General features: G+C 42.7%; 1 protein-coding gene across 3 annotated transcripts in view; it reads left to right on the forward strand.

Annotated features, from left to right (window-relative positions):
• The window catches only part of slc7a11 (solute carrier family 7 member 11), a 52,602-nt gene extending 29,897 nt beyond the window's left edge, over positions 1 to 22,705 (forward strand). The window contains exons 6-12 of one of the 3 annotated variants that reach the window (XM_085414041.1): positions 1,249 to 1,293; positions 2,105 to 2,228; positions 5,179 to 5,282; positions 5,901 to 5,997; positions 12,076 to 12,204; positions 14,649 to 14,826; positions 20,588 to 22,701. In XM_085414041.1, coding sequence (XP_085270167.1) covers positions 1,249 to 1,293; positions 2,105 to 2,228; positions 5,179 to 5,282; positions 5,901 to 5,997; positions 12,076 to 12,204; positions 14,649 to 14,826; positions 20,588 to 20,643 — 733 coding nt within the window. In that variant the 3' untranslated portion in view covers positions 20,644 to 22,701. Of the gene's footprint in view, positions 1 to 1,248; positions 1,294 to 2,104; positions 2,229 to 5,178; positions 5,283 to 5,900; positions 5,998 to 12,054; positions 12,205 to 14,648; positions 14,827 to 20,587 lie in introns of all 3 variants that reach the window. The other 2 variants (XM_085414030.1, XM_085414051.1) reach the window with 2 other exon arrangements.
• The last annotated feature ends 438 nt before the right edge of the window (positions 22,706 to 23,143 follow it).

Genomic DNA, 23,143 nt, shown 5'->3' on the forward strand with positions numbered 1-23,143 from the left:
ATGCCCAGAAGACAGTGGAGATTATTGTGGACTTCAGGAAGCACACAGCCCCACTCCCCCCCATCATCCTGACTGACACCCCCATCACCTCTGTGGACTCATTCCGCTTCCTGGGTACCACCATCACCCAGGACCTGAAGTGGGAGCCCACCATCACCTCCGTCATCAAGAAAGCCCAGCAGAGGATGTATTTCCTGAGGCAGCTGAAGAAATTCAACCTGCCAACACGGACGATGATGCAGTTCTACACTGCAATCATCGAGTCCATCCTCACCTCCTCCATCACCGTGTGGTACGCTGGAGCCACTATCAGGGACAAACAGAGACTGCAGCGTGTTGTGCGCTCTGCTGAGAAGGTGATTGGCTGCAGACTCCCATCTCTGCAGGACCTGTACACCTCCAGGACACTGCGGCGTGCAGCTCGGATCTCAGCTGACCCTTCTCACCCTGGACACAGTCTGTTTGACCTGCTCCCCTCAGGCAGGAGGCTCCGGTCCATTCGCACCAGAACCTCTCGCCATAAGAACAGTTTCTTCCCCTCTGCTGTTGGACACATGAACAATAACCATATGACTGTCCCCGCCACAAACACATGACCCTACGCTGTGTCACTGCATGATTCCATGTTTGGCACTGATCACCACCTGCACTCATGTATATATCTTTCTACGCAGCACTTTTAATTCTTATTCTCATGTATATATCTCATCTATATCTCATGCATATATCTTTCTACGTAGCACTCTTAATTCTTATCTCATGTATATATCTCATGTATATCTCATGCACATATCTTTCTACGTAGCACTTTTAATTCTTATTCCTACTTTTATTTTTTCATGTCTATTTAATCGCAATTTATGACAGTATGTTTGCACTGAAGCACCGCAGCAATTTCCTAATGTTGTAAACCTGCTCAACATTTGGCAATAAACCCCATTCTGATTCTGATTCTGATTCTGAGTTAAACTGTCTCCATACCTAACCATAGCCCAATTGTAACCCTGACACTAAAACCACATTTTGAGTGTGAAAAATGCCTTCAACTCTGTGCGGACTGGGATTTCGGTCCCCATTAGGATCTGTTGGTCCCCACCAGTGTAGCAAGTTTCAGATTTTTGTCCCCACCAAGATAGGTCGATCCCCCCCCCCCACACACACACACACACACACACACACACACACACACACACACTGTTGCTGGTCATTAATAAGTGGAGGTAATAAACTAACTCTTTCCTTGCTCAGGTTCTATCTGAACTTTGTGACAGAGGAGGTGGACAACCCTGCAAGGTAAGTTTAGTCCATGTGCTTACTCTTCTGGTCATGTAAAGTTATTTATAAATAATAGAATTTGAAGTCTAAGGAATCCTATTTCTTCATCTGTTGGACAAAAGTGGCTAATTTCACTGTGATTAGTGTTTCTAATAAACAGCATTGGATCACGTGACTACTTTGAAGTGAAATGACTGTGTCTACTGTACCTGAGCCTTACACAGCATCTTGGTGTGTTACCAGTTACTATGGTTACTCATGTTAGAACAGGAAGGGTCCATCAACAAACTGCTGACTGACTGAACCCACTATGTGACGTTACATGCTCTACCACTTCATGGCTGAGTTACTGTTGTTCCACTTTGTCACTCTGTATTATTGTAGACTCTTTACAACATAAGTACTTTGAGGCAACCTTTGTTGTGATTTCATTCCTACAATATTCAGTATATACTGAACTGAATTGAGCTGATTTGAATTGAATTGAAGTGAATTCATCCTGTTGGCATATCTGGGACATGTGAACATTATTAGATACTGTTTCCTCTGTGTTCACAGTGACGTCTCTTCTGTTTTTAACAAAAAAATGCAGAGTACTCTGATTGTTTTGTGCTGCCTACCAAAGAATGAGCACAAAAAGCAAAACTTTGGAGCTGTTGTAGCTAGCAGAATTGATCAGCCCGATAGTAGGTGGTACATTCTGTTTACGTCTCTTAGAAAGCTGTACAGATGGAGCATGTATGGAAGTAAAACAGACATAGATATACAAGGGAAAGAAGGATGAGTAAGTCTTGCAAGTGCCTAATAGTGTGCTCCCTCCGGCCCTCAGGACTGTTCCACTCGCCATCTGTATCTCCATGGCAATTGTGACTTCTTGCTATGTGCTCACCAATGTGGCATACTACACTGTAATGTCAGCTGAGGAGCTCCTGGCCTCATCAGCTGTTGCTGTGGTAAGTACTTGGAAAAACAGTGTAAGTACTGAACCTTTAAAAGTAACTGTCACTTATCCGTCTACCTTAAATATTGTATTAGGAATAAAATAAAAAAGCAAAAACCAACAACAGTAAAACAGCAACACAACTTTATAAATGTACGTTTCCCCGCATGAGTCCTCAATCAAGGCCATACACACTCAAAGTGGGACCCCTCACCCATGTCTCTTATTCACAAAATATCTGTATCAGCTTAGTGTATAATTATAGTGTAACTAAATACATCTGTAGTGAAAATGATTCTACCTTAAAGCACTAGTTAGATTTTTTTTAATGATATGTGTTTGGGAAAGAATCAATAGATTGTGTGACAGTGCATTTATTATAGCACAGTCATTCATTTAGAGACCCATATTATTGTTTCTGTCCTGAGCTCTGCATGTACCGTAACATGCCTGTAAACAGATAAGGATGTTATGGGTAAGAATGATTGACATAGAGCAGACAATGCAAACATCCCATCATCTAAAAAAAATATATTCTGTAGAGCTTTGTAAAGCATCCCAATTGGCTAATAATCTGACTGGCTAATCAGTAATAAATAAGCAATGCTATTACGGTAACTTTGTTGACAATTTGGTCATAAAGCAAAATATTCAGCAGAAAAAAATAACTTAGAGAAATATGTAAACGAGAGACAAGAGACATCTATGCCTGAACAAAATGTAACAATTCACATATAAAAACATAGATCAAAAGCTCACGATTCACTAGAATCATCAAAGAACTACATTTTGGGGCATTACTTTGGGTAAACACAAATAACTAACAGTCACAAAAATTCAGAGCTGCTTAAACAAGTGTTGTAAAATGCCAATCAGCATCAAGGTGGTAGAAATAGGGTGTGTTCCCAAGTCAGAATTTCCAAGTTCCCAGTTGAAATGTGAATCTGGAATAACTCAACTTCCCACTCGTAAAGTCAGAGTAGCCACAATCCACGATGGCAGAACTGAACGTAAACAGCGGCAAAACTGTAACATTTCCACTGGTGGATATTTGTGACTCATTAAATAAGCCATTTCCAGACTGCAAGGTATCTGCAAAGCAGGAAGACGCCATCAGGGTAATTCCCTGCTGGGCAACTATTGTATGAACTAGAAACTTTTGGGGGCTATTTTGTGTCTGAATCCTCACCACTATTGGGAACGCTATGTAGCTCTATTTCTGAGCATTCAGTTGGCCACACAGTGGAAGATCCCATGTCTGCAGCTTTGTGTTTGTTGTCATAAGGACAGTGGATTTGGAAGCTAAGTTGTTCTAATAAATTAATCTGTTATGGTAACCCTATCTCTCTAAAAATCAGAAAAACTACTTTGAAGGCTTTTTGCAGTTACTGTTAAACTAATCAGGAAATGTGAAGCCAACCTATATGCGCTATAACAAAAACTTGTCACAGACAGGCAGTGTGCAGGAACAGGGAAAGTTCAATAAAGCAACGAGAAAAGCAAAACTTTGTTATGTTATATGTGATATCAGTAGCTTATATTAAGCTGAAATTATGGCAGTGGCTTCTTATTTGACAGTGAAATATATCTCACAGTGTTTTTCACTGTAAGGGCTGACCTTGGCTCTCTGCAGTAAAACGTTGTGCATGCTACTTGAAAGCATTTAGTTGAGGTCTCACCTCTGTGGTGTTTACTTCTGGCTTGAGCAGTGCGGTTGCCTTCCTGCACTTAGCATGTCATTATCAGCAAAGTGTCTCTGACAGCTTGGCTTCCCAGCAGCTGTTAATGTGATTGTTCCATCCCAGCCCTGTTAATGTTAATCACATCACAGACATTCCCCAATAATAACCACTGTTGCTTATTAGACTGAGGATAGCGATCAGAGATCGCTGGTCTTTTGTAATGCAGTTAGTTTTATTGCCCTGTGCACAGAGAGCGATAAAAGCACCTTAAGACAGGTGTTAAGAGCATTTATGTGTTCTTAGAAGGCTGTGATAGGATAAAAGCATTAAACTATGTTCTTCCTCTCTCATAGACAGCGGGCAGAAGTTTACATCTCAAACTTGATTACAGAGTTTAACTGGTGTCTAGAACTTATCTCGAAGAAGCTTGGCTTGAGGCACGATTAGTCATTTTAGGCTTTTTGAATTAGAGGTGTGTTCACATAATGGAAGAGTGATGAATGGAATAGGCTGAAGTCATATATAAAGATCATTTTTATTTAGCATTTACCTCAATACACTACGACAAAACTTGGACATTTTCAAACGTACACCCAGGGCTCCTAAAACTTTGGACAAAAGTACAAGTGCAGCAAATGTTTAGAAATGAAACTGTACTAATGTGGACCTTGTGTCCTTCAAAAACGTGTACTACATGTATTTAAACAGAACCTTTAAAAATAAATGTTCCGCTTTCATTTAGTTCCTCTGACTAAAGATAATCCCTCTGCTTTTTAAACAAAGCTCTTGCACACCAAACAACTAATAGTGTCTGTTAGTTCTTCAAAGCTCTGGTCATGCTACTGTATGAATCCTGTATGCAGGGTGCAGCTTATCTCTGAAGGGTGGAGTTCTGCTCCTGCTTGGTCAGTGTTTAGTTGATTGACTGCAAGTGTAACCTTACATCCAATGGTGTTTTCAGTTACAGTCTGCCTGAATATGCTTCGGATGCAACTGATCCAACTTCCATGAAGTGTTTTAAAGAAAGGCCGTCGTTCAGCTCTGATGTTTTCACATCGTTTCGTTGGCCTGTTTCCTTCTACCACAGTGCTGCTTCGTCACCAACATTGTACTGAAAATATTAGAAAACTTTAGTCAACACTTCCTGCAAGTTGATTTATTCGAGCTAGTCTCAAATACACCTGTCACCTGAACACTGCTTTCCATCTGACATTCAATACAAACAAATGACCAACAAACGCTCATCTGTCTCCCTTTATGTCCTCTTTGTGAAATCCACAGACATTTGCAGAGAGGCTTCTGGGGAACTTCTCTATCGCCGTGCCAGTATTTGTAGCCTTGTCCTGCTATGGCACCATGAACGGCTGCGTCTTTGCCCTGTCAAGGTAAGGTTCGTGTCACTGCTAAAACACCTAGAGTATGTATGCCGATGTGCTCACGACAGAATCCTGTAGCAGTTAAACAAAAGTTCTAACTTTGCAATAATTTGTGGTATTAAGTATACTTAAGTATGCTTATACTGTGTGTGTGTGCGTGTGTCATGTGTAGGGTGTCAAATACATCAGTTAAAGTTGCTGGTGGTGCACACAAGGTGTCCTTATGCATCTGTGCTACGGTGCAACAAAAGTGACAATGATTTAATGAATTTAAACTTTTCCTAAACCTAATCAAGGAATTTTCAGAGTGTCACATTAACCAGCAAGTAAAATCTGAACTACTCAGAGAGGGAAACAAAGGACACCTCTATCTTTTTCTCTCTTTTTTTGTAAACTAGCATTTATTGTAAAATATGCAGGCACAGTTAGTCAAGCAGGTTGTCTTTTCAAATCTTTGAACCTACACACTTGAGGCATTTTTAATGGGAATGAGAAAACTGCCCATGGGAATATGTTTCATGTTGAAAAAGAGCTGATTTTAATCATACAATGTGACTGTGTTGATTATCAAGTGAATGTCATGGTGTCTCTCCTCATTTTGTCTGTCATAATGTGTGTGTTCACCAGAATGTTCTACGTAGCTTCACGTGAAGGCCAGCTCCCTGAGGTTTTGTCTATGATTCATGTCCGCAGACACACTCCACTTGCAGCTGTTCTCATAATGGTCAGTTTACTAACATAAGCATTTCATTTCAGACAATATACTAAAGGTCACAAAAACTAATCTTTGAAAGGGACGACAACATGAGCTAATAGATGTCATGAGTCCTGAAAACAATTCTGTCTGAGCTTTCTGCACTTTTTTGGACAAAAATTGTAGGAAGGTTAGAGATTCAATTCAGTTTCACTGATATAGAACAACATCCTAACAACAGTTGCCTCAAGGTGTTTTATATTATAAGGTAAGACCCTACACAAATACAGAGAAAATCCTGATACTCAAACAACCCCTTATGAACAACAGTGGGAAGGGAAAACTCCCTTTTACCAGGAAGAAACCCCCAACAGAATCATGGTCACGGAGGGGTGGGGCCATCTGCAACAACTGGTTGGGGTGAGAGAAGGAAGACAGGATAAAGACATGCCGTGGAAGAGAGACAGAGATTAATAACAGGTACGATTCAGTGCAGAGAGGTCTGTTAACACACAGTGAGTGAGAAAGGTGACTGGAAAGGAAAATCTCAATGCATCATGGGAATCCCCGGCAGCCTACGTCTATTGCAGCATAACTAAGGGAGGATTCAGGGTCACCTGGTCCAGCCCTAACTATATGCTTTAGCAAAAAGGAAAGTTTGAAGCCTAATCTTAAAAGTAGAGATAGTGTCTGTCTCCCGAATCCAAACTGGAAGCTGGTTCCACAGAAGAGGGACCTGAAAACTGAAGGCTCTGCCTCCCATTCTACTTTTAAATACTCTAGGAACAACAAGTAGGCCTGCAGAGCAAGAGTGAAGTGCTCTAATAGGGTGATATGGTACTACAAGGTCATTAAGATAAGATGGGGCCTGATTATTTAAGACCTTGTATGTGAGGAGCAGGATTTTGAATTCTGGATTTAACAGGAAGCCAATTCAGGGAAGCCAAAACAGGAGAAATCTGCTCTCTCTTTCTAGTCCCTGTCAGGACTCTTGCTGCAGCATTTTGGATTAGCTGAAGGCTTTTCAGCGAGTTTTTAGGACGTTCTGATAATAATGAATTACAGTCGTCCAGCCTGGATGTAATAAATGCATGAACTAGTTTTTCAGTGTCACTTTGAGACAGGATATTTCTAATTTTAGAGATGTTGTGGAAATGGAAGAAAGCAGTTCTGCTTATTTGTTACCCACCACAAGTAAATTAGCAACCAGCAGCGTCTTTAAGATAAGGATAAAATGATAAGATGGGGCCTGATTTATTTTCTAGAATTTGATTCTCATATTAAAATATCAATAGTAGTAATTTGGGGTAAATTTGTAGTTTATCATGGAGTAGGAACATAGTGGAACGTAACTAAACTACCAGTCAAAAGTTTTAGAACACCCCAATTTTTCCAGTTTTTGTCAAGTCTGACTGAACGGATTCAGGGAAAAAGTTTAAGGGATAATACACTAACTAAGAATAGCACAATATATACAGGCATATATATACACATAAAAGTACCTTATAAATAAATAGCTGAAAATGAACATGTGCAAAAAGGGTGTAGCTGTTGCAGTAAACAGTGTGTTAAGTGGAGGAGTTGTACAGGGAGCCACAGGCAGGAAAGATTTCCTGTGTCGTTCAGTGGTGCTTTTCGATGATCTCAGTCTCTCACTGAACGTGCTCCTGTGACTAACAAGCATGTCATGGAGTGGGTGGGAGGTGTTATCCAACATTGTCTTTATGTTGGAAAACATCCGCCTCTCTGACACCACCTTGAGGGAGTCCAGCTCCATCCCCACAACATCACTGGCCTTACAGATCAGTTTAACGAGTCTATTGGCATCTGCGACCCTCAATCTGCTCCCCCAGCATGCAACAGCATAGAGGATCGCACTGGCCACAACAGACTCGTAGAAAATCCTGAGCATTTTCTGGCAGATGTTGAAGGACCTCAGTCGCCTCAAAAAATAGAGACGACTCTGGCCCTTCCTGTAAAGTGCTGTGGTGTTTTTAGCCCAGTCCAGTTTATTGTCAATGTGTACTCCAAGGTATTTATAGTCCTCCACAATGTCAACACTGACCCCCTGGATTGAAACAGGAGTCAAGTGTTTCCTGGTCTTCCTGAAGTCCATGATCAATTCCTTGGTCTTTGCCATGTTGAGCTGCAGATGATTCTGCTCACACCACGTGACAAAGGAGTCGACCACAGCCCGGTACTCTGTCTCATCATCCCTGCTGATGCATCCAACCACCGCAGAGTCATCAGAAAACTTCTGAAGATGGCAGGTCTCTGTGCAGTGGCTGAAGTCTGTGGTGTAGAGGGTGAAGAGGAAGGGGGAGAGGACAGTCCCCTGTGGTGCCCCTGTGTTGCTGATTACCTTGTCAGACACACACTGTGGGAGACGTACATATTGTGGTCTTCCTGTCAGGTAATCAACAATCCAGGACACGTGGTATCTTTGGAATAGGGACGAGGCATGATGTCTTCCACATCACTGGGACCCTCTGCAGACTCAGCATAAACAGTTTATGAAAGACTCCACACATCTGGGGGGCACAGGTCTTGAGGACGAGGGGACTCACTCCGTCTGGTCCAGCAGACTTGCCTGAGTGAAGACTCCTCATTTGCATCTCGACCTGGTATTGAGTGAAGGTGATGGTTCAAGGTTCAAGGTTCAAGGTTCTTTATTTGTCACATGCATAGTTATACAAGTATAACACACAGTGAAATGTAGCCTGACACGCTCCTCGACATGTGCAAAAATTGGGGGGGGGGGGGGAGAGGGGTGTAGAGGAAGAACATTATATATATATATACAGACATATAGTATATACACTGGGTGAATGTGCAGTAGTAGCAGCAAGCAGGTGAATTCTGTACATTAATATGAATAGACATCTGACTATTTTACAGGATAGACAATATAAACATATTTAAAATTAAAGGAATTGAAATGTACATTGTGCCTTGGTTTAGAGTGTCTGGAAGAGAGTCCTGTCTCAGTCAATTATAGATGATGTGAGAGGGCGGGTGTGTGTGTTTAGGGCACGGATGGCTTGGGGATAGAAGCTCCTCTTGAGTCTCTCTGTCCTTGCCCGGAAGATGCGGAACCTTCTACCAGATTGCAGAAGTTGGAACAGTTTGTTGCCAGGATGGGACGGGTCCTTCAGTATCTGCTCTAGTCCGGCATCTCCTGGTGTAGGTGTCCTGAAGCGGGGGGAGAGCAATCCTGCAGCAGCGTTCTGCTGTACGGATCACTCTCTGGAGAGCTTTTTGGTCCTTCACACAGCTGTTCCCAAACCACGATGTCATGTTCTGTGTGAGGATGCTCTCCACAGCGCCTGTATAGAAAATCCTGAGGATCTTTGGAGAGACCCTGAACTTCCTCAGTTGTCGTGGGTGATACAGGCGCTGCCTAGCCTTTTTGGTCTGGACCTGAATGTGGGCAGCCCATGTCAGGTCTGAGGAGATGTGGACACCAAGATACTTGAAGGACTGCACCCTCTCCACTGGAGCTCCATTGATGATAATGGGCTTGTAGTCTCTGTGCTGACCCCTTCTGAAGTCCACCACCAGCTCCTTGGTCTTGCTGACGTTCAGCTGGAGGTGGTTGTCCTGGCACCACGATGCCAGATTCTTCACTTCATCCATGTAGGCCGCCTCATCGTTGTTGGAGATGGCACCCAACACCACTGTGTCGTCAGCAAACTTCACAATGGTGTTGGAGCCATGGGTGGCCACACAGTCTGAAGTGTAGAGGGAGTAGAGCAGTGGCGAGAGGACACATCCCTGAGGTGCTCCTGTGTTGATGGTGATGCTGTTGGAGAAGCACCTGCCCACCCTCACCACCTGAGTTCTGCCAGTGAGGAAGTCCAACACCCATGCACACAGACGGCTGTTAAGTCCCAGATCCCTCAGCTTTGTGAACAGTCTGCAGGGCACTATTGTGTTAAACGCTGAACTGTAATCAACAAACAGCATTCTCACATAGTTACCCTGTTTCTTGTCCACGTGGCTGAGAGTGGTGTGTAGGACGTGGGTGATGGCATCCTCTGTGGATCTGTTGGATCTGTAGGCGAACTGCAGTGGATCTGTGGTGTCTGGGATGGAGGAGGAGATGATGTTCTTCAGCAGCCTCTCAAACACCTTCATTACTACCGAGGTCAGTGCAACTGGCCGGTAATCGTTCAGGGATGAGGGTTTGCTGTTCTTGGGCACAGGGATGATGGTGGATCTTTTGAAGCATGTGGGGACCACAGACTTCGCCAGGGACTCGTTGAAGATGTAAGTGAACACACTTGCTAGCTGGTCAGCACAGCAGCGCAGCAGACGGCCGGTGATGCCGTCTGGCCCCGCCGCTTTCCTTGTGTTCACTCTCCTCAGTGCCGCTCGGACGTCATGCTCCGCGATGCTGGTCACCGGGCTCTCGCTGATGACGTCACTGTCCTCGGTAGTCAGGCGGTAGATAGCATTAGCCGCCTGGCTAACCTCGAAACGGGCGTAGAACTGATTCAGCTCGTTGGTGAATGCAGAGTTGGCGTTGATCGGCGCAGTGTCCTTGGCTTTGTAGTCCGTAATGGTGCGTAGTCCGTGCCACATACTCCGTGTGTCGCCCTGGTGGAAGCGGGACTCCACACGTTCCCGGTACCTTTGCGTTTGGCATCTCTCACCGCGCGCCGCACGCCGTATGAGGCCGCTTTGTAGGCGCTCATATCGCCAGTGGCGAGACCCGCGTTGTAGGAGGCGGTCCTGGCGTTTACTGCAGTGCGGATCAATCTGTCCATCCACGGTTTCTGGTTTGGGAATGTGGTGACTCTGGCAGTGGGGATAATCTCCTCCGCTAGCATATTGACGAAGCATACTGCTACTTCCGTAAACTCGTTGATGTCGACTGCGCATACTCTGAACATGTCCCAGTCTACGTCGTTGAGTGCGTCCTGTAGCGTAGCTTCTGATTGGGCAGTCCACCGTTTTACCTCCCTCTTGGTCACGTCTTCCCTCCGTATGCTTTGTTTATACTGGGGAATGAGGAAGATGGCGTTGTGGTCAGACTTGGGTGGAGGAGGGGTGTCAGGAATCTCACAGGAGGCCACAGTGCCATGTGGAGAGAGGCTGGCACAGTCGTGTGGCTCTGGGTTCCAGGCAGACTACAGGTGAGGTTGTGGGGGTGGGAGCAGACACTGTGATGTCGAATCTATTGAAAAACAGATTCAACTCGTTAGCTCTATTCTCACTTCCCTCAGCTCCCCTGCTGTTGGTTGGCCTGAATCCAGTGATGGTCTTCATGCCCCTCCACACTTCTCTCATGCTGTTCTGCTGGAGTCTCCACTCCAGCTTCTTCCTGTAATTGTCCTTAACCTCTCTGATCTTGTCCTTTAGTAACACCTGGACCTTCCTCACCTCTTTATTGCCCCCTCTGAAAGCCCTCTTCTTGTTGTTGAGGAGGGCTTTGATGTCCTTAGTCACCCACGGCTTGTTATTTGGGTAACAATGAACAGTCTGAGCTGGAACAATGGAGTCGGTGCAGAAAGTTATGTAGTCTGTAATACACTCAGTAAGCCCATTGATGTCCTCGGCGTGAGGCTCACAGAGTGTTTCCCAGTCGGTCACCTCGAAACAGTTCCTCTAAGGCCGCCGACAGGTCTCGCACGCCACAGCTGCTCTATCACGTGACGCATACTGCTTCGACGTGCTAAGGTTATGAGCTGGGCTACACTATGTCGCAAGTTTTGTGAGGTGCTTTTGAAATATTTAATGGATCGGATTACATTTTTTATTTCTCTACAATATCTGATCCAGTAATTTAGGTCAGTATCAGACCGATACTGATACGTAATATCAGATCGGTCCATCTTTAATCCATACCAGAGGGTATTGCATGGCAATCCAGAATGCTGCGACAGCCATTTTGTTTCAAGGCTCCTATCACTGACCCTGGATCCAGTAAAACAGCCTGTGAAGAAGGAACCAAAGATTTCAAGTTTTATTCATCAGTCCATAAAACCTACTGTAAATCCACACTGTAAATACACAGTCTTGACTGATGGAAATACAACCGTCTTGTATGTGTGTGTGTATTTGGATGTGTATGTGAATATACAGTACCCTATGACCATGCTCCAGCTGTTAGTTGGAGACATCTACAGTCTGTTGAACTTCATGAGCTTCCTGCGATGGCTGTTCATCGGTGTGGTGGTGCTGGGTTTGATCTACCTCCGATACACAAAGCCGGACCTCCCCCGCCCTTTTAAAGTCAGTATTTCCACACCACTATGCAGCTATATCTGAACTTTGCAGTATTAACAGTTATATATGCAATTAACCTTTTATGCATCCAGATACAGTGCCGTGTAAAAGTATTTGCCCCGTTTCTGATTTCTTAGTGTTTCCTACATTTGTAACACTTATGTTTCAGATCATCAAACAAATTGCATTTTATATTTTAAAAGTAATTGTCCCCTAAACCTAATCACTGGTTGTGACACCCTTCACAGCAAGAACTACCACCAAGTGTTTGTGTTGTCATGCTAAAGCTTCACAGTTTTCTCAGTCCTGACTTTGACAAGGCTGCTCCAAAGCCTTCATTTATTAATTTATTTTTGAGCCATTCAGGGGTGGACTTGCTGGTGTGTTTTGGATCATTGACCCACTGCATCATTCAAGTGTGACTGCTGAACATTCTCCTTCAGGATTTTCTGGTAGACAGCAGAATTCACCGTTTGATCAATCATGGCAAGTTGTTCAGCTCTTAAAGCTGCCCCAGACCACCCCACTACCACTATCATGTTTGACTGTTAGTATGATGTAGGGCTGGGTATCGTCACAGATTTCTAGAATCGATTCAATTCCGATTCACAAGGTCCCGAATCGATTCGATCCACGATTCGATTTAATTCGATTCGATTCAATTCGATTTGAATCTGGGAAATTTTGACAGTCAGAAATATTATAATTCAGATCAGTACATTTACATATTTTTGTATCTATAAAAAGGAAGCTGACACACGCAAGACTTTATCAAAGGTGTGAGCATCACAGCTGATGCCTTTGTGTCAAAGTAGCTGAGGATAAAACACAGAAAAACATGAAGGCGATTTTCCTGGACTAGATTTTATAAAAATATTCTGCAGTACATCAAAAACGAAAGAAAACCATTAATCAGCACATGAACATTACCTCTGAAGTTACAGCGGTTTTATTAGAGACACGGCGTTTTGCATTTTGCATAATTTTAAAAAGTTTACATTTGTTCAGTGTTGAACAGCAGAAATGAGGTTTTCTTTTCGGAAGAATGTAAAAGGGAAAAAAACAGCAGCTGACAGCCTGTAAACAACAGTAGACTTGTGCGTAACAAGCAAGCGAATAATGAAGAAAGGGAAACTGTTCTTGAAGTACAGAGAGAGAGGGAGAGAGAGAGAGAGAGAGAGGGAGAGAGCGAGAGAGGGAGAGAGAGAGGGAGAGAGGGAGAGAGAGCTGCGCATCGCGATGGAAGCAAAACAGCGAAAGTCAGAGTGAATTCATGACGATGTTTATGTGAAGTGTAGTTTGGATCTTCTTTTGCTCCTGGTTCGGTCAATATTGTTTGGAGAGAGATAAAACTAACAGCTTTAGAATCAGCGCATAAAGGGCATGAACACAAAGCGCGGACCCACCGACAGATCAGAATCAGCCAGCTGTCGGCTTTCAGCCCCGACTGTGAGAAAGGCGACATCTAACTGATTCTGATCCGCCGGTTGCGCTGTGTGTTTAAGTCTTTGTGCAGAATCCGTGTTCCTGCTCTCATTTACTGTCTTAACTGTTTGGTGGTTGTTGAAAGTTTGTGAGATTTCACCAGAGATTCTGGCATTTCGGGCAAAATAAATTTATATTAAAAAATCGATTCAGGATTTTAATGAATCGATTTTACGTTATCCAAGCCAGAATCGATTTTAATCGATAAATTGATTATAAAAACCCACCCCTAGTATGATGCGCTTTGTATGCAATGGTGTTACACCAGATGTAACCAGGACTCAAACCTTCCAAAAAGGTTCAGCTTTCGTCTTGTCAGACAACAGAATCTTTTCCCCAAAATCTTGGGGCTGAGTTGGTACTAGTGGAAAACCATTTCCCAGACTGATAAGTGTCACTGAGTTTGTTCCTTAGCTCTGATGTGTTGGCCTTCACATCTAGTACTGAATTTCCCGGAGGAACCCACCCAAAGGATTAATAAAGTTTCATCTAATCGAATCTATTAGCTTACTTTACTTTGTCAGACAGGTTCTAATTACGTGATTTCTTGATTCAGCAGGTGTGACAATAATCAGGACTGGGTCTAGTAATGAAAATTCACTCAAATTTAATTGTGGTTAATAATTACAGTTAATTCATGATTTACCAAAGAGTGCAATGACTTTTTCACAAAGGGTCAAATAGGTTTTGCCCTGAATAAATAAAATCATTGTTTAAGAGCTGCATTTTGTATTTACTCAGAATATCTTATTTTAATAACGAAGTTTGTGTCATGATTTAAAACATGAAATTGTGACATAAATACTAAGGAACTGTGAAGGGGACAAATACTTTTTTCACAGCACTGTAGCTCTTACATTTTCCTCTGAAATTTTAAACAAAACATTCAATCAGTTCTGCAAAATCCTGACTTTTCACCATCTTTGTGTGTACAGTATATAATTTCACTGTTGATTTGTCCGCAGGTTCCACTGTTTTTTCCGGTGGTGTTTTGCATCACATGTTTCTTCATGGTCTTCCTGTCTCTGTACTCGGACCCTGTTAACACAGGAATTGGATTTGCCATTTCCCTCACTGGCATCCCTGCATACTACATCTTTATTTACTTCAACCACAGACCAAAGTGGCTTCAGAGGACTTTAGGTAACACATCATTAAGTTACTGATGGGTCACTTGATTAAGCTGCAAACATGAAATTAATAAAGCACTATTTGTCAATTATTTATTTAATAATGGAAGTGATCTGTAGTGTAGTAGTAAATTCACCTGTGATGGAAAAGATCCCCAGTTTGGTGGGGAGGAAGCACAAATTCCTAGGAGTGTTATCATCCACTGTAAGAATCTGTCAGATAAAACATGTGCATTAATCCACAGTGCCACCCCCCTGTGAAAAATATCGACCACCCAAAAGAAGTTTTTCTTTTTCCTCATTTAATTCTGAAGTAATTCATCAAGGTCTCAAATACATATTTCATGGTTCAGATTGAAGTGAATGTAATTTTTGCATTTCATTTTTAAAATCAAGGTTCTTGAGTCTGGCGAGATACTGGAGAGGCACAAAATCAAACTCGAGTGTGAAAGTTTGGACAGTCTTTCATTACTTTTTGGGGTGCCGTGTCATCTAGTGATGGGATTTCCGGCTCCTTTTAGAGAACCGGCCCTTTCGGCTCGGCTCACTAAAAAGAGCCGGCTCTTTCGGCTCCGAACCGGCTCTTCAGGTTGTTTTGTGCTTTAATTAATTTATTATTAACAACAATACAAAATTATGCACAAAAGGAAATACTAATGTAAAAAAAAAAAGTGGATTCATTTACATATGTTTATATATAAATATATATGGTGGCCCCTAGAGACAAAACACGTACAAACTCCAAAACACATTTCTAGCGTTAACTGAACTTCAAAACAGAATTACCAAGATCACTTAAATTACACAATTGAAAGCATGTGTGTATTGTTTGTGTATTTATACACAAGCACTCACATATATTCAAATAATTTAAAAAAATGTTCACTTACCTGCTACTACCACACACCAAATCCGGTCGTTTGTACTTCCTGGCTTGTGTAGCCACGAGGTAACAAAAGCTCAACACTGCGCCCTAGCATCCTGGAGCACTTCTGTTGTTGTTTTGTGCGTGCTTCGGAGTTTTTACGTGTTTTGGAGTTTTCACGTGTTTTGGAGTTTTCACGTGTTTTGGAGTTTTTACGTGTTTTGAAGTTTGTACGTGCTTTGTCTGTAGGGGCCACCGTAAATATACTTTTATTTATTCACTCCACATAAAATGTAATAAATAAATCATATAATACAAAAACCAACTATTCACATTTCAACTTTTAACTGTTTAAATTTTCAGCTTTTTCCTTTTACAAATTTAAAGTGAAACAACACAAAACACTACAAACCACAACACAATTAAATATAAATTAAAATACGAAAACAAAAAGAAGATGCATATTCTCTGTCATATGGACCTGCATGAATAAACTTTCTGAATCCTTTATCATCTGCAACTGAAAATAGTTGTGGATGATTGCTATACCTTTCTAATGTGACGTTGTTGTCCCTGGCTCTCTCTCTCCCTCCCGCTCTGTTCCTGTGCTACTGACTAACTACCGCCCCTCCCCCTCTGCCCAGCGTAAAGCACAAGGCTCGCGTGCGGAGTGAAGCGAAAAAAGTGCGAGAGAGAGGGTGAGAGAAAGAAAAAAAAAACCCCCACTGCTCGCGATAAGGAGCCGGCTCGCGTCGTTCACGTCAAAGATCCGGCTATAAGAGCCATTTCGTTCGCGACCGACATATCACTAATGTCCTCTGCTGGGGTTGGTCTTTGTTGGTTGGTTGAGTTTTATCAAGTCCATTGATCTACTGAAAAAGTTGGTTATTGAAAAGGACGACCGGTTATTTACAAGAAGTGTTATTGAACTGGATCCAGTGTTACTCTCCTGGTGTGATGCTTCTGTCTTGAGCTGAAACTTTTTCTTCAACTTGAAGAGACCTCCAGCACTACAGACTCAGGAAATAAAAACTGTAAGGAAGCGCAAAACTCAAGGTCAAGAAAGACACAGTAAAGGATAGAGTACAAATAAATATGCACAATGTGTGTTTCCGTATCTGTAAGAAAAACAAACATACATATCAGAATCAGAATACTTTATTAATCCCTAAGGAAATGATGTGGGTTACAGTGTCTCCAGTACAGTAACAGAAAGAGACTAGACTATTTAACAATACAATATGTTACAGATTTAAGAAAAAGCACAATATATACAAATCACTCAATAATTATATAATAAATATCAAGGATTGACAGAGGCGATTATAAATAAATATCAATAATATTGACAGCAACATTACTGAGTTGAAAAGAGCATGTGAAAAAGGATGTTACTATTGCAGTGTTTACAAGTGTGTTAGATGGAGGAGTTGTACAGGGGGATGGCTACAGGCAGGAATGATTTCCTGTGTCGTTCAGTGGTGCTTTTTGGTAATCTCAGTCTCTCACTGAGTGTGCTCCTGTGGCTAGCCAGCACGTCATGGAGTGGGTGGGAGGTATTGTCCAACATTGTCTTTAACTTGGACAACATCTGCCTCTCAGACACCACCTTGAGGGAGTCCAGCTCCATCCCCACAAAATTACTGGCCTTGCAGGTCAGTTTATTGAGTCTGTTGGCATCTGTGACCCTCAACCTGCTGCCCCAGCATGCAACAGCATAGAGGACAGCACTGGTAACAGCAGACTCATAAAAAATCATGATCATTGACAGATGTTGAAGGACCTCATCCGCCTCAGAAAATAGAGATGACTCTGGCCTTTCCTGTAGAGTGCAGTGTTGTTTTTAATCCAGTCCAGTTTATTGTCTTTGCCTACTCCAAGGTATTTATAGTCCTCCACAATGTCCATGTTGACCCCCTTGTTAAAACAGGGGTCACGGTTTTCCTGGGCCTCATAAAATCCACAATTAATTCCTTGGTCTTTGCCACGTTGAGCTGCAGATGATTCTGCTTGCACCACGTGACAAAGGAGTCGCCCACATCACCCCTGCTGCAAAGTCATCAGAAAACTTCTGAAGATGGAGGTCTCTGTGCAGTGGCTGAAGTCTGTGGTGTAGAGGGTGAAGAGGAAGGGGGAGAGGACAGTCCCTTGTGGTGCCCCTGTGTTGCTGATTACCTTGTCAGACACACACTGTGGAAGATGCACATATTGTGGTCTTATTGTTTGATAATAAACAATCCAGGACAACAGAGAAGCACCTGCATCACTGTTTGCTCATCACCCAGGAGGCTCAGTCTGATGGTGTTGAAAGCACTGGAAAAGTCAACAAACAAGACCCTCACAGTGCTCGCTGGTCCAGATGGGTGTAGACACGATCGAGCAGGCAGATGATGGCATCCTCAGTTCCGAGGCGGGGCTGGTAAGCAAACTGAAGGGGATCCAGATGTGGTCTGACTATGGGTTGAAGCTAGTCCAGGATGTGTCATTCCAGGGTCTTCATGACCATACAAAACATATAAAACCTGGAGCACTATAATTGGAAAGTGCACAGGTACATTAATCAACAAGCTTCTTGTGGTGTGTGTGTGAGTGTGAGACAGAAAAAGAGAAAGAGTGTCAAGTGTGAGTATGTACGTGTGTGTCTTTGTCATGAAATGTAGTTAAAAATGAGGGGGGGGGGGGGGGGAGCCACAATAACACCCCCCAGGAACCAGAGGCGAGATGGATCTGGGAGAACCTTCCCATCCACAGCCCCCAGGATTATTAAAGACCCAAGACTATGCCTGTGCACCCATCCCAGCAGGAGCAGGAAGGCCCTAAATGTGGTGCCCATGGCCAAGGGGTGAGAGTCGAGGAGAGAAACAGAGGAGACAGGTAGCTGACCCCTCTAGAGACAGGCTACCCCGGTGCAAGCCAAGATCAGGGTTCTACGGCTCCAGGTGCCCAAGAACTGACTGGATCTAAGACCACCAAGGGAGTGGGTCAACAACCACACGAGAACCAACAAGTACTACATCACAGTAGGGGGGTAGCTGTCCCAGGTGGGGAGCGGTGGGGAGGGTGAACCCTCCATCATTTATCTGGACTCTCATACCATGAGAAGCAAAGTTCTCTAGAAGAAAGTTGGAATACTTGGCCTGAATGCCAAGCATCATGTCTGAAGGAAACCGGGAACTGTTCATGACCTGGGCAGTACTATCCCTGAAGTTAAACATGGTGGTGGCAGCATCATGTTGTGGGAAAGTTTTTCAGCAACAGGAACTGGGAGACTTGTAAGGGTTGAGGGAAAGATTAATACAATGTGCAAACACATCCTTGATGATAACCTGCTAAAGAAAGCTCTTGCCAATGAACTGGCAGCCCAGCCAATTCCAGTTTCCAACAATGGCGGCAGCTATTTAGTGTTAGTATTACTCTTATTACTCTTTCTGGGTCACAAAATAAAGTTTTAACATATTTTTAGGCAAGAGTGTGGGTGTGTAAACTTCAAATATCTGCTCGGTCTATCAAGATATCGCATATTTGCAAAAGTGCTCCGATGTTTTCGGAGACGTCTGTTACCCACCAGCTTGATAGCTAGCCGGGGCGATAACAGCGTAGTCCCTGCACACCGTTTTCAAACCACCCGCGGTCTTTCACAACTCAGGTTAAACATTATATATAAGTCACTTAGATAACTTAAAAATGTTATTATTTGGCTTCTTTCAGTGTTTTAATTTTTCGTGAGAAAATTGGTTTGGCTGAGATTAAAGATTTCGTTTTCACACAGCTGAAGAAACGTCAAACAGAAAACTGATTAAATAGAAGTGTGAGATGATCGAGAATGTACTCCAGTGTCCTGTTATATTTTAGATAGAAAGGAGCAGACGGCCGAGTTTATTAAACTCCACCGAGACAGCTGGTGACGCAAAACTGAAGGCTAGATCGTCTAATTTCACAGCCTCGCAATTCCGGCCTACCCGGCCTTCGGAGGACTCGGCCCACGTAGACCGCAAAGGCCGGGTCCTCAGGAGTATGCAGCCTACGAATTTGGAAACCCCGACGCGTCTGTTAAGCTAATTCCGTCAGACAGACCGCTCGTCAGATGCTGCAAAGCGGTTCAGAGACAGGAGTGCTCTCTGCTCTTCAGGACTCTTTTGAGTACAAAAATTCACCTTCCAACAGGACAATGACCCTAAGAACACGCCTAAGAAAACAAAGCAGTGGCTTTGGGACCACCCTGTGAGTGTCTTTGAGTGGCCCGGCCAGACCTGAACTGAACATTTCAGGAGAGATCTGTCAATGGATGAAGCTAAACATCTAAAATCTGTAATAGGAGGACTTTTTGACATTTTTCTGTCTTTTTTCTTATGTTGCAAATCATATTTAACATCATTAATCAAGTTTTGGCCTACTGCAGCATATTTTCAAATGGGTTATATACTAGACATAAAAAAATAGACTACGAAAAAATTCTTTCATATTTTTCTGTGTTCCGTCCTTAGTTTTTTGACATAGTGGTATCTGCTGTGATACTTACACCTCACAAGTCTCACAAGTGTTAGCTTTATCTTGGGTGGTGGTGGTTTACAGAAGCCCCTGGGAGTTAAAAGGTATTTCAAGGGGCTGAACCCAACTCCTGACAAACAACTCAACTTCAGCTCACCCCCACCCCCCCCCCCCCCCCCACCCCCCAAACAGCTCTCCATCCAGTTGCCAGATGGAGAACTGTAATTTATCACTCCAGAGAACACATCTTCATTGCTTTAGAGAGCTAATTGTATCTGCTTTGTATAATGTGCTGATTTCCAATTGTTGCACTGTTATCAATGATTTTTATGAAACAATCACCTTTCATTTGTGTTTTAACTGCAATCTTGTTAGGCTGTTATCTTGATGGAGCTTTACACGATTTTGTTTGTGTCATCAGATTCCTTCAACCGAACCTTGCAGATCATCCTGGAGGTTGTCCCAGCTGACCAATGACAGCACACAAGCATTACAGCACCAGCACAATCGGATAAATGCAGATGTTTTTAAACTGAAATTCAAAGTTATTTTATTTTTACTTATTTGTCACTGATCTTTGGGAACATTGTGATTATTTATGTAAAAGGAGAAGAAATGTTGCCTTTTGCTTTGTACAACCTATACATTATACATAAATGATACTATTGTGTGTTTAATATGTTTCAAAGCATTTAACGATTTGCCTTGAATGCTCATGTTATCAACATTTCAGTAAATAGGAACATTTGCAAACATAGAACACATTGAACATGTAAGGCCCACCCACCTGCCCAACCAGACGTGTTGTTTACAAGGACAGCCAATCAGAAGGTGAAGAAAAAGAGTTTTTTTCAGCAAAGAATAATGCATTGTGGCCCAATTTATAATAAATAAGAATTGTTTTAAACTGGGAATCATGCATAGCTACTTTAGAGTAACATATTTTCTTCTGTGACTGCTTAGAGTTTAAAGGCGATTTACAGTATTATGCTTATTTCTTGCTCTCTAAGCTTATTTAGGTACCATGGGACAATAGTCTGTAATGAGTGATTTTATTATCGATGTGTTATAGTTATTTAAGATAAGAGTTTTTGATCAGTAGGTTTTTTTTCATTGTTTGACCTTTTACATATAACGCAGTTGTTTGGTCATCAGTATTGTTACCTCTTAGAAAAATATTAATGTAACACAGCAGACTGAATGATTTTTTTTTTAATATATGCTTTCAGCTTATGAAGCAGAAAAATCATTCCCCCAACTTTTTGCTGTGGATACTGACAGCATGTCCACTGCTAATAACTCTGACCCTGTTGCACCATAATAAAATGAATGCACAGTTCTCATTCTTCTCACCACCTGACATGGACCCCTCAGCTTGTTACACCAATGGCAGACTCTCAACTCCAGCTGAAGCTCAGAAATGAACTTATTACAGCTGAATTTAAATCATTCAGCTACAAATTCAAACCACGGACTAATGGGGAGGATAAAATTGATTTTCTCCCTACAGTGCAGGGCTTTGTAGGAAACCTGGGGTCTGCATTTATTGGCTGTTTTTGACACAAACCACCAAACCAAAATGTTATTGGGAACCTTGCAGGCCATTCGTGGAAGTATGGATTGACCATTTGATCCATCCATAACAAACACAACTAGAGGATCGTGGATGTCCAGTGACAAAATAAAGTTCTGGGCATATTCAATATCAGGTGGGTTTTAACGTTGTAGCTGATTGGGTTCAGCCTTAACATCTGGACCTTTGCCATTTGACTCCATCATTTCATTACTTCTCTGACTTTATGTATATCTCTGCTCCCCCGGCACTCCATTCACATTTCCCATTCAGACTGCATCAGCACTTCCCTCTGCCTGCATCAGGAATGAAGGGGCTTGGCTCTGTGTGACCTGGTGTTATAATCTTATTTCAAGAGGTGACTGTGTGTGTGCATGTCTGTGTGTGTGCGTGCGTGCGTGTGTGTGTGTGTGTGCGTGCGTGTGTGTAGACTGCAGATGTGGCTGCTCTGAGTCCCCTGGGTGGGATTTGCAGGTAATCTGTCTGTGTAACTGCTACCCTGTGGCACCCTGCATCCCCTTTAAGCTCTGTGTCCTGTAAATGGAGGGCTTTTACTACTGATGAGAGGAGGGCAGCATAGAGACAAAATGCCCGGGAGCTTTCACTTTAGCTGTGAAACATTAAAAAAATCTGGCTTAAACTAAGCTAACACCAGCCTTTGTGTTGGCTAGGAGCAGCTAGATTTGGATACAGTGCAGGCATTTGGACAATTACAGAAATACTAATGCTCCAGGAGCTACCTGTGCTCCAGCTTGAGTGTTAGTTTAACAATTAAATGGGTTTAAGATTCAGATGTAATGAACACCATGAAAGTAACCCAGTCTCATAATACCTGTGACATATTATGAGAGAGGGTTACCTCTGTACCACCACGTGCTGCTGTTATACAGAGACACAAAAAAGGAAAATATGATTTTACGCTCATGAGAACAAATGTTATGGTAATGAACTTTTCTTACAGTATTATAGTGTGCTCAATATTATACATGCTACATATTGGGTGATAGTGTTTTGCTAAATCCTTCCAGGACTTAAATAGATTTTAAGTTACCTAATAAATAAAGTTCTTTTCAACACAGTATGGCTTTGCTCAGATGTACTTACATCTGTGTATTGTATTTGATTACTGTGGTTTCAATGGAAGCCTAACTTTGGCCTTCAGTTTTTTGCAGGGCGTGATCCAGTCAAACATACAGTAAGTAAAGATAGTTCCCCAGCATAGTTCTCTGTGAAGAACTATGCTGGTTTTACATGTCATGGTGTGTTTAGCATTAAAACCCTACTCCCTGGTAGGGTCAGCCATGGCAAACTGGTCCTGGGTGAGAGACCAGACAAAGAGTGATTCAAAATTTAGCGGGCCTTAGTCCATGGGGCCCAGCCAGGCACAGCTCGAAAAAGTGACAT

This window comes from Rhamphochromis longiceps, linkage group LG2 (assembly GCF_057381845.1).
Source record: "Rhamphochromis longiceps isolate RC_006_pf linkage group LG2, R_longiceps_female_GT1.1, whole genome shotgun sequence".
NCBI lineage: Eukaryota > Metazoa > Chordata > Actinopteri > Cichliformes > Cichlidae > Rhamphochromis > Rhamphochromis longiceps.